Source organism: Macaca fascicularis, chromosome 5 (assembly GCF_037993035.2).
Source record: "Macaca fascicularis isolate 582-1 chromosome 5, T2T-MFA8v1.1".
NCBI classification, from domain to species: Eukaryota; Metazoa; Chordata; class Mammalia; order Primates; family Cercopithecidae; genus Macaca; species Macaca fascicularis.
In genome coordinates, this window is record NC_088379.1 from 173,760,002 (window position 1) to 173,776,448 (window position 16,447).

The 16,447-nt window shown below is 39.3% G+C and overlaps 2 protein-coding genes across 27 annotated transcripts in view; one reads left to right on the top strand and one right to left on the bottom strand.

Moving 5' to 3' along the window:
• The window catches only part of PALLD (palladin, cytoskeletal associated protein), a 434,802-nt gene extending 431,901 nt beyond the window's left edge, over positions 1 to 2,901 (top strand). For all 22 annotated transcript variants that reach the window (XM_005556268.4, XM_005556266.4, XM_065545676.1 and 19 more), the window contains one exon: positions 735 to 2,901. Coding sequence is in view for 12 of the 22 variants with exons in the window: in XM_005556266.4 (XP_005556323.3) it covers positions 735 to 907 (173 nt within the window). In the remaining 10 variants the exon portion in view is untranslated. The remainder of the gene's footprint in view (positions 1 to 734) is intronic.
• Positions 1 to 16,447, bottom strand: part of CBR4 (carbonyl reductase 4) — a 149,656-nt gene that overhangs the window by 61,919 nt on the left and 71,290 nt on the right. For 3 of the 5 annotated variants that reach the window (XM_015451022.4, XM_074040754.1, XM_074040753.1), the window contains exon 5: positions 1,591 to 3,153. In XM_015451022.4, coding sequence (XP_015306508.1) covers positions 3,116 to 3,153 — 38 coding nt within the window. In that variant the 3' untranslated portion in view covers positions 1,591 to 3,115. Of the gene's footprint in view, positions 1 to 1,590; positions 3,154 to 16,447 lie in introns of those variants that run through there. The other 2 variants (XR_010587066.2, XR_012435203.1) reach the window with 1 other exon arrangement.

Genomic DNA, 16,447 nt, shown 5'->3' on the forward strand with positions numbered 1-16,447 from the left:
CACTCTTAGTGTGTTCCATTGATCCTGGAATGTGTACTTTTGTGGCTTAGTGCTTTTCTCATTAATATATCTTAAGCAGCCAGCAGTAGACTTGTGTTTGTATATGTATATTTGTGTATATGCATCCTAAATTTTAAATTTTTCCTATTGAATTTACAGTCTAGTACAATAAACATTATGTGATCCATTGACATAAAAAAAAAAAACTAGAAAAAATTAAGAATTTATTTCAGATTTTGCCTCTTCTTGAAATAACTTTGGTGAGGGTCATCAAAAAATGTGTGGCCTCAACCTTCCCTACTGTACAATTCCTTTCAGTTGATTGATTAGTGTTAAAGCATCCACATCCAGCAGAATTCCTAAGTGCTATAATTATTGAAGAAAAAATATTTTTTAAAAGGAGGGGGGGATAAGAATTAGGAAGCTTATCAGCTATTCCAAAGGATTCCCTGTGCTGCAGTGTTTACTTAAAAAAAAAAAAAAAGATAAACTACTCTTGACCTTTGTAATCTAGCTGCTTTATTCCCACTACCCTGTATAGACAGTAAATCTGCAACATTTGAATAAAATGCAACAGTGTTCCTAAATTTTCCATGTTTCTACCATGGATGTGTTCAGTTTTCACAGAGTATGTGCCTGGCATATATCTAGACATTCTGTATTTTTTTGAAATATCTAAAGGCTCTCCAAGTATATCTTAATTAAAAATCTTTATTTACTCTTTTTCTTTGTAGCCCAGTGGCATCAGCAGTCACAGAGCACCAAGCCAAAAAAAGTGCGGCCCTCAGCCAGTCGCTATGCAGCACTTTCGGACCAGGGACTAGACATCAAAGCAGCGTTCCAACCTGAAGCCAACCCATCTCACCTGACACTGAATACTGCCTTGGTAGAAAGTGAGGACCTGTAATCCAGCATTCTTGTTAAAGCTGAAACACTGAAACAGCCATTGCCTTGACCAACATATTCCTTTGTCACATTATGTAAAAGGCAGAAACATACCTTTGACTATAAGAAATAAAAAAAAAAAAACACCAAAATAATATTTTTCTTACTTGATATACCAAACTTAGAGTTCAAGTAGATAATGCTAATATAAACATACACATTGCACAGAAAATTCACATTTACTGTCAATTTAAAACTTTGGAATTGCTTTGGTTAAAGTGATCTAAAATGCCAAAATACTAAAGGAAATCAATTATTCACAGGTAACTACAATTTGTATTATCTACAAGTGCCTTTAAACACAAGATATAGGTGCTGTGTAGCCTGATAGTGTGAAATGTTTAATGAGGCAGTTGTACCACAAACAATACTACAATGATTCTGAAGCACAGTGTATTCAGACAGATAAGTGAACCAAGTGCAATATGTAAGGATGAAAAAAGAAGAAATGACAAAGAAATCCAAGTAAATGCCTTGTCTTTGATAAGGAAGGAACTACTTGCCTTAAATTTTATTAATATCAAAAGAGTTTTCTAACAAGGTTAATACCTTAGTTCTTAACTTTTTTTTTTCTTTATGTGTTGTGTTTTCATGCTACCTTGGTAGGAAACTTATTTACAAACCATATTAAAAGGCTAATTTAAATATAAATAATATAAAGTGCTCTGAATAAAGCAGAAATATATTACAGTTCATTCCACAAAAAGCATCCAAACGACCCAAATGACCAAGACATGCATAGTATTTGGAGGAATCAGAGGTTTGGAAGGAGTAGGAAGGAGAATGAAGGAAAATGCAACCAGCACAATTATAGTGTGTTCATTTAGATAAAATTAAAGGCGCAGGAGAGGTAGCAAAGGCCAGGCTTTTCTTTGGTTTTCTTCAAACATAAGTGAAAAAAGCACTGCCATTCACAAGTCAAGGAACCTAGGGCCAGCTGGAAGTGTGGAGCACATATGCTGTGGAGATTGTAGTGTGTCTGAAGTTTGTGTAGTAGTGGAAGATTTTAGGTATGTAGAGCAAGTTGAAAATGGATTGAGACTGCATGGTGGCATAAATGAGAAATTGCCTGTAGGATCTAGTCTACTTGAAGGAAGTGGAGACATAAGGAGAGACAAAAACAGGTTTGTGCCATAAAGTATTTTTTCGAAGGCAACAAGATGTGGTGAATGAAAATTATTAGTTCACTTCCATGCTGCCATGAAACTGCCTTAAGAAGGTGCTGGATTCCAAGGTTTATAAAGGTATCTCGGTAAAGACTGCTTTTTGAATGCATATGATTTTGCATCAGCTAGACTGAGTTGATTCTGACCAGACTTGATGGTTTTAAGTCGGAACCAATAAATTTTAAAAGGAGAAAAAATAAGTTGACCTAGTAGTATAAAATATGAAGCTTTAATGGTACTTTGCTATGAAAAGAAAACACTGTATTCCTTACGCAAAACACATGTATCTTTCATTATTTATAATAAGTGGCCTCTCTTAGCTCAGTTACTCAATTCATACGTAGTATTTTTTAAAGTAATTTTATATCTGTGTACCACCACATGTATTTCATATTACTGTTTCACATGTACAGCTTTCTACTTCTTTGTAAGAACACCAACCAACCAAGGTTTAAGTGAGTAATAGGCTTGAGCACCGGGTGGCAGATGTTCTATGCAGTGTGGTTCAAGTTTCTTCAACCACACTTCAATGCATTGCTAATATGGAATTTAAGATACCATACACAGTCTCTCATGGACCTATCTCTATTGTAGAATTATGACTTACGTCTTACTTGCCAAATTGTTCTGAATGTGACTTTTTTTGCTGATTTGCTGGGTTTGGGATTAACTAGCATTATTTTGCCACCTTTATATTGTATTTATAAAAAAAAAAAAGTACTATCATACTACTTTGGATTGTTGTGCTGGTGTAATGTGGATTTAACATCAATAAATATTTGACAAATAATAGTTGCAGTTTTGTGAAGCAAAATATTCAGTTTTAGTTTTCTATTGCTGCCATAACAATTAGCATAAACTTTGATGTTTGAGGCTTCAGCATCACTCATTTATTACTCACAGTTCTGTAAATCAAGTTCAGGCAGGATGTAGCTGGGTTCTCTGTTCAGGATCTTATAAAGCTAAAGTCATTGTATCAGCTGGACTGTATTCTCATCTGGAGCTCAAGATCCTCTTCGAAATTCAAGTGGTTGTGATAGCTCTGTGCAAATGTAGAAGAAACGTCTCATTTAGTCCCTCAGCCAGGAGCTGTTCTCAGCTCCTAAAGGCCATCTGTATTCCTTGCCATGTAGCCCACTCCATCTTCAGGTTAGTAGTGAGAATCTCCTTCATCTCAGATCCCTCCCACACTTTCTCTTGCGTCAAAGGCCCAGTCCCTTTTAAATTATGTCAGGCCCATCCAGATCATCTCCCTTTCTTAAAGTCACCTGACTTGGGGAACCTTAATTACATCTGCAAATTCCTTCAAAGCAGCAGCTAGATTGCCATTTGATTGGATAACTGAGAGAAGGTTTGTACACACCAGATGGGGATATTGGGGACCATCTTAGAATTCTGCCTGCCACAGCAGTGTACTGTAGGTATGCATGTAAATACATATGAGTGCCATGACATACAAGGATACATAAAATACAGCAAGATGATATAAATTAAAAGTGAGGTGAAAAAGGAAGAAAATAAGTATAAATGGAACAAGGAATGAGATTACACACACACCCATATTCATATATACATATAGCATTAATATCTACATAGTTACAAAAGATGGAAAATATATTTGGGCCTAGGCTTTCCTACTACGGGAAAGAGAAAGCTGGTCACTTATGTAATTCACAGCCTCCATAAGGTAAAAATATTTTATCTTTTACATAAGCAATATAATGGAGCTTTGAGGATACATTTGAATACATTTGAATTAGACTAAATTGTGTATTTCACATTGTCTTCTGTACCCCATGACTTGCTATGTAGTTTACAAGATTCATTATATATTTTAATGCTGAATTTGTCCTTGATTTTCCCTTTTATGAACGTGTAACATGTAACATGACAATCCCCTTGGATTATAGCTAGAATCTACTGTATCATCCTACTGTAAATTTAGTTGGACTCCTTTAAATTACAGAAATACAACTTCTATATTATGGTGGTAAGGAACTTGAGTATTGGAGTTGGCCAGCCAGGATTTGAATCCTAGCTATTTTGATCATGTGTGACCCATAAGCAGTTGCTTTACCTCCCCAAGCCTCCGTTTCCTTATTTGGAAAATGGAGATTAAAACAGCACCCCTCTCTCTGTGCTGCTGTGAAGATTATATGGGATGATAATTTTGACATGGTACCTGGCACACAGTAAGAGCTCAATAAATTTCAGCTATTATTTTCGTTTAGTTGAAAACTAAAATTTCAATTACAAAATGTGCACACATCCAACAAAATTACACAGATGGTTAAAATTTGTGAACTTGGATGGGAAAAAAATTACCCCCTAGCTGAAATTTAGAATTTCCCTCAATTATGAATGTAGGCAACAAAACACAACAATATAAAATACCTGTCCTGGTATACAACCCTGAGGGACTGTCCTGGTAGCAATTATATTACAAATATTGAAATATCTTAAAATCCATCTAAATTCAGCATTACTTCAAAATTATGGCAGTTGTTAGAGTTACCAATAGACGTTGTAATTTATAGGCATTTGTATTATAAATTTGTTTTTAATACTTTGATCATTACTTAAAAATAATTTTTTTCCTGTGTGTTTTATGCCTCATGAACATTATTTTGAGAAGGGATCCAGATGATTTACTAGAGGGTCAAAAAGGCATATGGCACAAAAAAAATTAAGAACCAGGCCCCACAGAAACTTAAATATGTAGAAAAGGATAAAAAATTTGAGGAAAGCCTAATTTGCCATTACTAGAAGAAGGAACAAAACTGATTAATTCATACAATGAAATATTACTATTCAGAGTTAAAGGTGAAGAAATGGATTTATTTCTATTAGCATGGATAAATATGAAAAACAGCATTTGACAAGGAAGGGAAGTTACATAAGAGTGATGTCAGCAAGATGGCTGACTAGAGGTTCCTGGCATTCATCCCCCCAAGAAAGGACCAAGAAATGAACAAACAGTTAACATTCAACTGAAGTGTCAATGGAAGAGCACTGGAGTGCAGTGGGGGAGTGGAGAGGTACCATCGGTCACTGAAAGTCCAGAAGGCAGCATGGAGACACCTTGTCTCTGCTGCCCCATGCCCCTGCACCTCCCAACCCTGACTGGCCTGGAGTCAAGAGAAGAAACTTTCCTTTGCTGGGAAAACGTAAGCAGAGCCCCATCAGCCCCCATTACCACTGCAAACACCTACAATCCTTAGTACAGGAGAATTCCACAAGCCCTGAACTGACTTTAGAGAGCCCCTGTGGATTTGCACAGCTGCATTCCTCTGGATTAGGAACATGAGATATGTACTCTCCATCCCTCAGGTGCCTGCTATGGGGCCCAGTAGCAAATACACCTCTCCAGCCCCATGGCTCTGTCATTCCACCAAGCCCACATGGGTGGCTGCAATGCCACAACGCTGGAGGCTCAGAACCTGGGCCCGGGACTGGCTGTGACTCTGGTCCTGCATAGCAGGAAAACCAACCATCACTGCCTGCACTTCCAGGCAGAGAAACAGTCTGGCAAATTCTCCCAAAGCATACATAACTACCCTTGAGCTGGACAAACTGGGCCCCTGGTAGAACAACTACCAGCCTACCTCCTAACCCTGAGAAACAGCCCAATGCCCCCTACCTCCATGGACATGCCCCCAGGCCTACCCAGTGGACCTGTGCCCAGGCTAGGGCATGAGAAACAGTCCAGTAGGCCCAATCCCAGCATACATGTCCCTAGACGTTCCCAGCAGCCCTGTGCCCATGCCCAGGGCCTGAGAAACAGCTTGGGAGACTCACTTCCAGTGGACATACCCCTAAGCCAACTGAGCAGTCACATGACCATGCCCAGGGCCTAAGAAAGAGCCCCATTGGCTCAGCCGCTATGGACATACCCCCTGGCTGGCTGAGAGGCACACCACTGTCCCAAGTCCAAGAAACAGCCTACTTGGCCCACCTCTGGCAGACACACTCCCAGGCCAAATGAGCATGCCTGTATCCAGGGCCTGAGAAACATCCCTGTGGCCCCAATCCCAGCAAGCAAGACCCCAAGTTGGTTGACACTGTGCACACACATGCCTCCAATTTGAGAAACAGTCCAGTGAGCCCACCCCAGCAAAGGTGCACCACCACTGCTACAAATCCTCACAGTCTAGACCACTGGGCACTTACAAACATCAGCAGAGTGGATTACAGCTGAAGAATCTGCACAGACACTACAGTACTGCATCCAACTAGAACCAAAGCCAACACACCCCACCTAACTGACACTCTAAGATCCACCAATACAAATAAGTCTTTCCCTACAAAACCTTTCATCAAATTGGAAGAGGTGACTGTTCTACCAGATGCGTAGAAGTCAACATCAAGGAACATATCAAACATGAAAAAAACAAGAAACCATGATACCTCCAAAAGAACACAATAATGCTCCAGTAACACACCCGAATCATAAGGAAATACATGAAATGCCATAAAAAGAATTGAAAATAATAATCTTAATGAATCTCAGTGAGGTAAAGAGAATATAGCTAAACAGTTCAATGAAATCAGGAAAATAATTCATGATTTGAATGAGAAATTCAACAAAGAGCATTAAAAAAAACCGAACAGAAATCTTAGAGTTGAGGAATTCAATAAATAAAATTAAAAATGCAATCAAGAGCTTCAACAACAGATTAGACAAAGCAGGGGAAAGAATTTCTGAACTTGGAGGTAGGCCTTTTGAAATAACTCATGCAGACAAAAAAAAAAGGAATAAAGAAAGCCTACAGAATGTATGGGACACTATTAAGTGGCCAAATATTTACGTTTTGGAACTCCAGATGGAGAAGAGAAGGAAAAAGGTATAAAACAGATTTAATGAAATCATAGCAAAAACTTCCCAAGTTTTGGGAAAGAGATGAACATCTAGATCTAAGAAGCTTAAAGTCCCCAAAGAGATTCAACCTAAACAGGTCATCGCTGAGGCATATTATAGTCAAATTATCAAAAGTCAAATACAAAGAAAGAATTCTAACAACAGCAAGAGAAAAATGTCAAGTCACGTATAAAGGAATACCCATTAGGCCAACAGCAGATATCTTAGCAGAATCCTTACAGGCCAGGAAAAAAAGAAAAAATATATTCAACGTACTAAAAGAAAAATATTGTCAGTAAAGCATATTGTTTTAATATTCTTTATTAAATATAAGCAAAGCTATTCCTCAGAAATGAAGGAAAATAAAGTCTTTTTCAGATAAGCAAAAACTAAGGGAAGACTAGATTAGCCTTACAAGAAACACTCAAGAGAGTTTTAGATTTGTTTTCATCACCACCATGATGAAAAGAAATGAAATCATAAAATTCACTGGTAGAGGTGATACACAAAGAGAAAGAGAAAGAAATCAAACCTTATCACTACAGAAAACCACTAAGCCACAAAATAAACAATAAGGAGGATTAAAGAGAAAGGAATGTACAACCTGAAAACCATCAATAAAACAACAGGAGTAAATTCTCACCTAGCAATAAATAACCTTGAATGTAAACAAATTAAATTCCCCAATTAAAAGACATTGAATGAATAAAAAAACCATGCAACTATATGCTGCCAAATAAAAACTCACCTCACCTGTAAAAGACACATAAAGACTCAAAGTGAAGGATGGAAAAAAATAATCAATGCAAACAGAAACAAAAAGTGAGCAGGAGTAGCTATTCTTATATCAGATAATACAGGCTATTTAAGTAAAAAGTGATAGAGACAAAGAAGGGCATTATATAATAATAAAGGTATCAATTCAGCAAGAAGACATAACAATGGTAAATATATATGCCCAACACTGAAGCACCCAGATACATAAAGCAAATATTATTAGATCTAAAAGGAGAGATAGACCTCAGTAAAATAATAGTTGGGAACTTTAACGCTCCACTTTCAGCACTGGACAGATGATCTAGACAGAAAATCAAGAAACATTGGCTTAAACTGTACTACAGACTAAATGGACCTAACAGACACCTACAGAACATTTCACCCAACAGCAACAGAATACACATTCTTTTCATCAGCATATGGAACATTCTACAGGACTGACCATATATTAGGTCACAAAACAAGCTCAAAAACTTTTTAAACACTGAAATCATATCAAGTGTCTTATCTGACCACAATGGAATAAAACTGGAAATCAATTAACAAGAAGAATATTCAAAACTGTACAAATACATGGAAATTAAACAACATGCTCCTGACTGACCAATGGGTGATGGAAGAAATTAAGAAGGAAATTTTAAAATTCCTTGAAACAAATGAAAACAGAAACACAACATACCAAACTCTACGGGATACAGCAAAAGCACAATTAAGAGAAGTTTACAGCAATAAACGCCTATATCAAAAAAGTAAAAAGATTTCTAATAACTGAATGATTCATCTTAAGAATCTAGGAAAAAATTGGGCGTAGTGGTGCACACCTATAGCCCCAGCTACTTGGAAGGCTCAGGCTGGATTGCTTTGAGGCCAGGAATTTGAGACTACAGCACACTCCAATTTAGCCTGTGAAAAGCCACTGCACCCCAGCCTGGGCAACATGGCAAGACCCAGTCTCCAAAACAAGTTTTAAAATAAACTAGAAAAGTAAAAAAAAAACAAAAACAAAAACAAAAGCAAGCCAAACCCAAAATTAGCAGAAGGAAATAGATAATACAGATTAGAGTAGAATTAAACAAAACTGAGATTTAAAAAATAAAAAACATGAACAAAAAGTTGGTTTTTTGAAAAGATAAACAAAATCAACTAGCCAATAGTTAGACTAAGAATACAGAGAGAAGACCCAAATAAACAAAATCAAAAACAAAAAAGGAGCTGTCACAACTGATAGTACAGAAACACACAGGATCATTAGGATCTATCATAAACAACCATATGTCAATAAATCTAAAAACGTAGAGGAAAGGGATAAATTCCTGGACACACACAAGCTACCAAGACTGAACCAAAAAGAAACAGCCTAAACAGATCAATAAAAAGCAATGGTAACAAATCAGTAATAAAAAGCCTCCCAACAAGGAAAAAAACAGGACTGGATGACTTCTCAGCTAAATTCTACCAAATATTAAAAAAAAAAAAAAAAAAAAAAAAAACCTACCAATTCGTCTTAAACTATTCCAAAAAATTGAAGAGAATTCTTCCAAACTTATTTTACAAGACCAGCACAATTTTGACACCAAAACCAGATAAGGACATAACAAAAAAACAAAACTACAGACCCTAATGAAAAAAAACTACATATCCCTAATGAACATACATGCAAAAATCCTCAACATAATATTAGTAAATTCAATCTAACGTCACATCAAAAAGATCATACACTGAAGATGGCCAAATAGAAACAGCTCCGTTCTGCAACTCCCAGCAAGATCAATGCAGAAGGCAGGTGATTCCTGCATTTCCAACCGAGGTACCCAGCTCATCTCATTGGGACTGGTTAGACAGTGGGTGCAGCCCATGGAGGGTGTGCAGAAGTAGGGTGGGGCATCGCCTCACCTGGGAAGCATAAGGGGTGGAGGAACTCCCTCCCCTAGCCAAGGGAAGCCGTGAAGGACTGTGCCATGAGGGACGGTGCATTGCACCCCAGATACTACTCTTTTCCCATGGTTTTCACACCCATAGACCAGAAGCCTGTGCCACCAGGGCCCTGGGTTTCAAGCACAAAACTGGGCAGCCGTTTGGCCAGACACTGAGCTAGTGGCAGGAGTTTCTATTCATATCCCAGTGACTCCTGGAACGCCAGCAAGACAGAATCGTTCACTCCCCGGAAAGGGGGCTGAAGCTAGGGAGCCAAGTGGTCTAGCTTAGTGGATCTCACAGCAAGCAAGTTAAGATCCACTGGTTTGAAATTCTCGTTGCCACCACAGCAGTCTGAAGTCGACCTGGGACACCCCAGCGTGGCGGGGGGAGGGGCGTCTGCCATTACTGAGGCTTAAGTAGGCAGTTATCTCCCCACAGCATAAAAAAAGCCGCCAGGAAATTTGAAATGGGTGGAGTCTACCACAGCTTGGCAGAGCCACTGTAGCCAGACTGCCTCTCTAGATCCCTCCTCTCTGGACAGGGAATCTCTGAAAGAAAGGCAGCAGCCCCAGTCAGAGGCTTATAGATAAAACTCCCATCTCCCTGAGACAGAGCACCTGGGGGAAGGGGCAGCTATGGGCGCAGCTTCAGCAGACTTAAACGTTCCTGCCTGCCAGCTCTGAAGAGAGCAGCAGATCTCGCAGCACAGCGATCAAGCTCTGCTAAGGGACAGACTGCCTCCTCAAGAGGGTCCCTGGCCAGGCGCGGTGGCTCAAGCCTGTAATCCCAGCACTTTGGGAGGCCGAGACGGGCGGATCACGAGGTCAGGAGATCGAGACCATCCCGGCTAACACGGTGAAACCCCGTCTCTACTAAAAAATACAAAAAACTAGCCGGGCGAGGTGGCGGGCACCTGTAGTCCCAGCTACTCGGGAGGCTGAGGCAGGAGAATGGTCTAAACCCGGGAGGCGGAGCTTGCAGTGAGCTGAGATCCGGCCACTGCACCCTAGCCTGGGCGACAGAGCAAGACTCTGTCTCAGAAAAAAAAAAAAGGGTCCCTGACCCCTATGCCTCCTGAGTGGGAGACACCTCCCAGCAAAGGTCGACAGATACTTCATACAGGACAGCTCCGCTGGCATTTGGTGGGTAATCCTCTGGGATGAGGCTTCTAGAGGAAGGAACAGGCAGCAATCTTTACTGTTCTGCAGCCTCCGCTGATGATACCCAGGTAAACAGGGTCTGGAATGGACCTCCAGCAAACTCCAGCAGACCTGCAGCAGAAGGCCCTGACTGTTAGAAGGAAAACTAACAGAAGGGAATAGTTTCAACATCAACAAAAAGGATGTCCACACCAAAACCCCATTCAAAGGTCACCAACATCAAAGACCAAAGGTAGATAAACCCACGAAGATGTGGAGTAACCAGTGCAAAAAGGCTGAAAATTGCAAAAATGAGAATGCCTCTTCTCCTCCAAAGGATCACAACTCCTCACCAGCAAGGGAACAAAACTGGAGGGAGAATGAGTTTGATGAATTGACAGAAGTAGGCTTCACAAGGTGGGTAATAACAAACTCCTCCAAGCTGAAGGAGCATGTTCTAACCCAATGCAAGGAAGTTAAGAACCTTAAAAAAAGTTAGATGAATTGGTAACTAGAATAACCAGTTCAGAGAAGAACATAAGTGACCTGATGGAGCTGAAAAACACAGCAGAAGAACTTCATGAAGCATACACAAGTATCAACAGCCAAAATCGATCAAGTGGAAGAAAGGATATCTGAGATTGAAGATCAACTTAAGGAAATAAAGCATGAAGACAAGATTAGAGAAAAAAGAACGAAAAGGAACGAATAAAGCCTCCAAGAATTATGGGACTATGTGAAAAGACCAAACCTATGTTTGAGTGGTGTACCTGAAAGTGACGGGGGGAATGGAACCAAGCTGGAAAACACTCTTCAGGATATTATCCAGGAGAACTTCTCCAACCTAGCAAGACAGGCCAACATTCAAATTCAGGAAATACAGAGAACAAAAACAAAGATACTCCTCGAGAAGAGCAACCCCGAGATACGTAATCATCAGATTCACCAAGGTTGAAACGAAGGAAAAAATGTTACGGGCAGCCAGAGAGAAAGATCATCCTTTGGAGGATCACAAAAGGTCAGGTTACCCACAAGGCGAAGCCCATCAGACTAACAGCAGATCTCTCTGCAGAAACCCTAGAAGCCAGAAGAGAGTGGGGGCCAATATTCAACATTCTTAAAGAGAAGAATTTTCAACCCAGAATTTCATATCCAGCCAAACTAAGCTTCAAAAGCAAAGGAGAAATTAAATCCTTTACAGACAAGCAAATGCTGAGAGATTTTGTCACCACCAGGCCTGCCTTGCAAGAGCTCCTGAAGGAAGTACTAAACATGGAAAGGAACAATCGGTCCCAGCAACTGCAAAAACATGCCAAATTGTAAAGATCATCAACACTATGAAGAAACTGCATCAACTAACGGACAAAATAACCAGTTAGCATCATAACGACAGGGTCAAATTCATACATTACAATATTAACCTTAAACGTAAATGGGCTAAATGCCCCAATTAAAAGACATAGACTGGCAAATTGGATAAAGAATCAAGACCCATAGGTGTCCTATATTCAGGAGACCCATCTCACGTGCAAAGACACACATAGACTCAAAATAAAGGGATGGAGGAATATTTACCAAGCAAATAAAAAAGCAAAAAAAAAAAAAAAAAAAAAAAAGCCTGTAGTTGCAATGCTAGTTTCTGATAAAACAGACTTTAAACCAACAAAGATCAAAAGAGACAAAGAAGGGCATTACATAATGGTAAAAGGATCAATGCAACAAGAAGAGCTAACTATCCTAAATATATATGCACCCGCCGGGCGCGGTGGCTCAAGCCTGTAATCCCAGCACTTTGGGAGGCTGAGGCGGGCGGATCACGAGGTCAGGAGATCGAGACCATCCTGGCTGACACGGTGAAACCCCGTCTCTACTAAAAAATACAAAAAACTAGCCAGGCGAGGTGGCGGGCACCTGTAGTCCCAGCTACTCGGGAGGCTGAGGCAGGAGAATTGCGTGAACCCGGGAGGCGGAGCCTGCAGTGAGCTGAGATCCGGCCACTGCACTCCAGCCTGGGCGGCAGAGCGAGACTCCGTCTCAAAAAAAAAAAAAAATATATATATATATATATATATATATATATATGCACCCAATACAGGAACATCCAGATTCATAAAGCAAGTTCTTAGAGACCTACAAAGAGACTTAGACTCCCACACAATAATAGTGGGAGACTTTAACACCACACTGTCAGTACTAGACAGATCAACGAGACAGAAAATTAACAAGGATATTCAGGACTTGAATTCATCTCCACACCAAGCAGACCTAATAGACATCTACAGAACTCTCCACCCCAAATCAACAGAATATACATTCTTCTTAGCACCACATCACAGTTATTCGAAAATTTACCACATAATTGGAAGTAAAACACTCCTAAGCAAATGCAAAAGAATGGAAATCATAACAGTCTCTCAGACCACAGTGCAATCAAATCAGAACTGAGGATTAAGAAACTCATTCAAAACCACACAACTACATAGAAAATGAACAACCTGCTACTGAATGACTACTGGGCAAATAACAAAATTAAGGCAGAAATAAATAAGTTCTTTGAAACCAATGAGAACAAAGACACAACACAACATACCAGAATATCTGGCACAGGGCTAAAGCAGTGTTTAGAGGGAAATTTATAGCACTAAATGCCCACAAGAGAAAGCAGGGAAGATCTAAACACTCTTTTTAAAGTGTTCTTTAAAAGAACTAGAGAAGCAAGAGCAAACAAATTCAAAAGCTAGCAGAAGACAAGAAATAACTAAGATCAGAGCAGAACTGAAGGAGATAGAGACATGAAAAATCCTTCAAAAAAATCAATGAATTCATGACAAGATCAACAAAAATAGACCACTAGCCAGGCTACTAGAGAAGAAAAGAGAGAAGAATCAAATAAACGCAATAAAAAATGACAAAGGAGATATCACCACCGATCCCACAGAAATACAAACTACTGTCAGAGAATCCTGTAAAAACCTCTATGCAAATAAACTAGTAAATCTAGAAGAAATGGATAAATTCCTCGACACATACACCCTCCCAAGACTAAACCAGGAAGAATAGACCAATAACAAGTTCTAAAATTGAGGCAGTAATTAATAGCCTACCAACCAAAAAAAGTCCAGGACTAGATGGATTCACAGCCGAATTCTACCAGAGGTACAAAGAGGAGCTGGTACCATTCCTTCTGAAACTATTCCAAATAATAGAAAAAAAAAGAGAATCCTCCCTAACTCATTTTATGAGGCCAGCATCATCCTGCTACCAAAACCTGATAGACAAAACAAAAAAAAAAAAAAGAAAGAAAGAAAATTTCAGGCCAATATCCCTGACGAACATCGATGCAAAAATCCTCAGTAAAATACTGGCAAACTGAATCCAGCAGCACATCAAAAAGCTTATCTACCACGATCAAGTCGGCTTCATCCCTGGGATGCAAGGCTGGTTCAACATACACAAATCAATAAATGTAATCCATCACATAAACAGAATCAGTGACAAAAACCACATGAATCTCTCAATAGATGCAAAAAAGGCCTTCGGCAAAATTCAACACCCCTTCATGCAAAACACTCTCAATAAACTAGGTAGTGATAGAATGTATCTCAAAATAATAAGAGCTATTCATGACAAACCCACAGCCAATATCATACTGAATGGGCAAAAGCTGGAAGCATTCCCTTTGAAAACCGGCACAAGAAAGGGATGCCCTCTCTCACCACTCCAATTCAACACAGTATTGGAAGTTCTGGACAGGGCAATCAGGCAAGAGAAAGAAATAAATGGTATTCAAATAGGAAGAGAGGAAGTCAAATTGTCTCTGTTTGCAGATGACATGATTGTATATTTAGAAAACCCCATCATCTCAGCCCAAAATCTTCTTAAGCTGTAAGCAACTTCAGCAAAGTCTCAGGATACAAAATCAATGTGCAAAAATCACAAGCATTACTATACACCAATAATAGAGAGCCAAGACATGAGTGGAAGTGAACTCCCATTTGCAATTGCTGCAAAGAGAATAAAATACCTAGGAATCCAACTTACAAGGGATGTGAAGGACCTCTTCAAGGAGAACTACAAATCACTGCTCAAGGAAATAAGAGAGGATACAAACAAGTGGAAGAACATTCCATGCTCATGGATAGGAAGAATCAATATCATGAAAATGGCCACATTGCTCAAACTAATTTATAGATTCAATACTATTCCCATCAAGCTACCATTGACTTTCTTCACAAATTAGAAAAAAAACTACTTTAAATTTCATATGGGACCAAAAAAGAGCCCACATAGACAAGACAATCCTAAGCAAAAAGAATAAAGCTGGAGGCATCACACTACCTGACTTCAAACTATACTATAATGCTATAGTAATAAAAACAGTCTGGTACCAGTACCAAAACAGATATATAGACCAATGGAACAGAATGGAGGTCTCAGAAATAACACCACATATCTACAACCATCTGATCTTTCACAAACCTGACTAAAACAAACAATGGGGAAAAGATTCCCTATTTAATAAATGGTGCTGGGAAAACTGGCTAGCCATATGCAGAAAACTGAAACTGGACCCCTTCCTTACACCTTATACAAAAATTAACTTAAGATGAATTAAAGACTGAAACGTAAGACCTAAAACCATAAAAACCCTAGAAGAAAACCTAGGCAATACATTCCGGACATAGGCATGGGCAAAGACTTCATGACTAAAATACCAAAAGCAATGGCAACAAAAGCCAAAATTGATAAATGGGCTCTAATTAAACTAAAGAGCTTCTGCACAGCAAAATAAACTATCATCAGAGTGAACAGGCAACCTACAGAATGGGAGAAAATCTTTGCAATCTACCCATCTGACAAAGGGCTAATATCCAGAATCTACAAAGAACTTAAACAAATTGACAAGAAAAAAAAAAACAACCCCATCAAAAGTGGGTGAAGGATATGAACAGATACTTCTCAAAAGAAGATATTTATGCAGCCAACAAACATATATTTAAAAAGCTCATCATCATTGGTCATTAAAGAAATACAAATCAAAACCACAATGAGATCTCATCTCATGCCAGTTAAAATGGTGATCATTAAAAGTCAGGAAACAACAGATGCTGGAGAAGATGTGGAGAAATAGGAACGCTTTTACACTGTTGGTGGGAGTGTAAATTAGTTCAACCATTGTGGAAGACAGTGTGGCGATTCCTCAAGGATCTAGAACCAGAAATACCATTTGACCCAGCAATCCCATTACTGGGCATATACCCAAAGGATTATAAATCATTCCACTATAAAGACACATGCACACGTATGTATATAGCAGCACTGTTCACAATAGCAAAGACTTGGAACCAACCCTAATGACCATCAATGATAGCTGGAAACCATCATTCTCAGCAAACTATCACAAGGACAGCAAACCAAATATGGCATGTTCTCACTCACAGGTGAGAGTTGAACAATGAGGACACAGGGCGGGGAACATTACACATCAGGGCCTGTCAGGGGGTGGGAACTGGGGAAGGGATAGCATTAGGAGAAATACCTAATGTAAATGACGGGTTGATGGGTGCAGCAAACCACCATGGCACGTGTATACCTATGTAACAAACCTGCACGTTCTGTACATGTATCCCAGAATTTAAAGTATA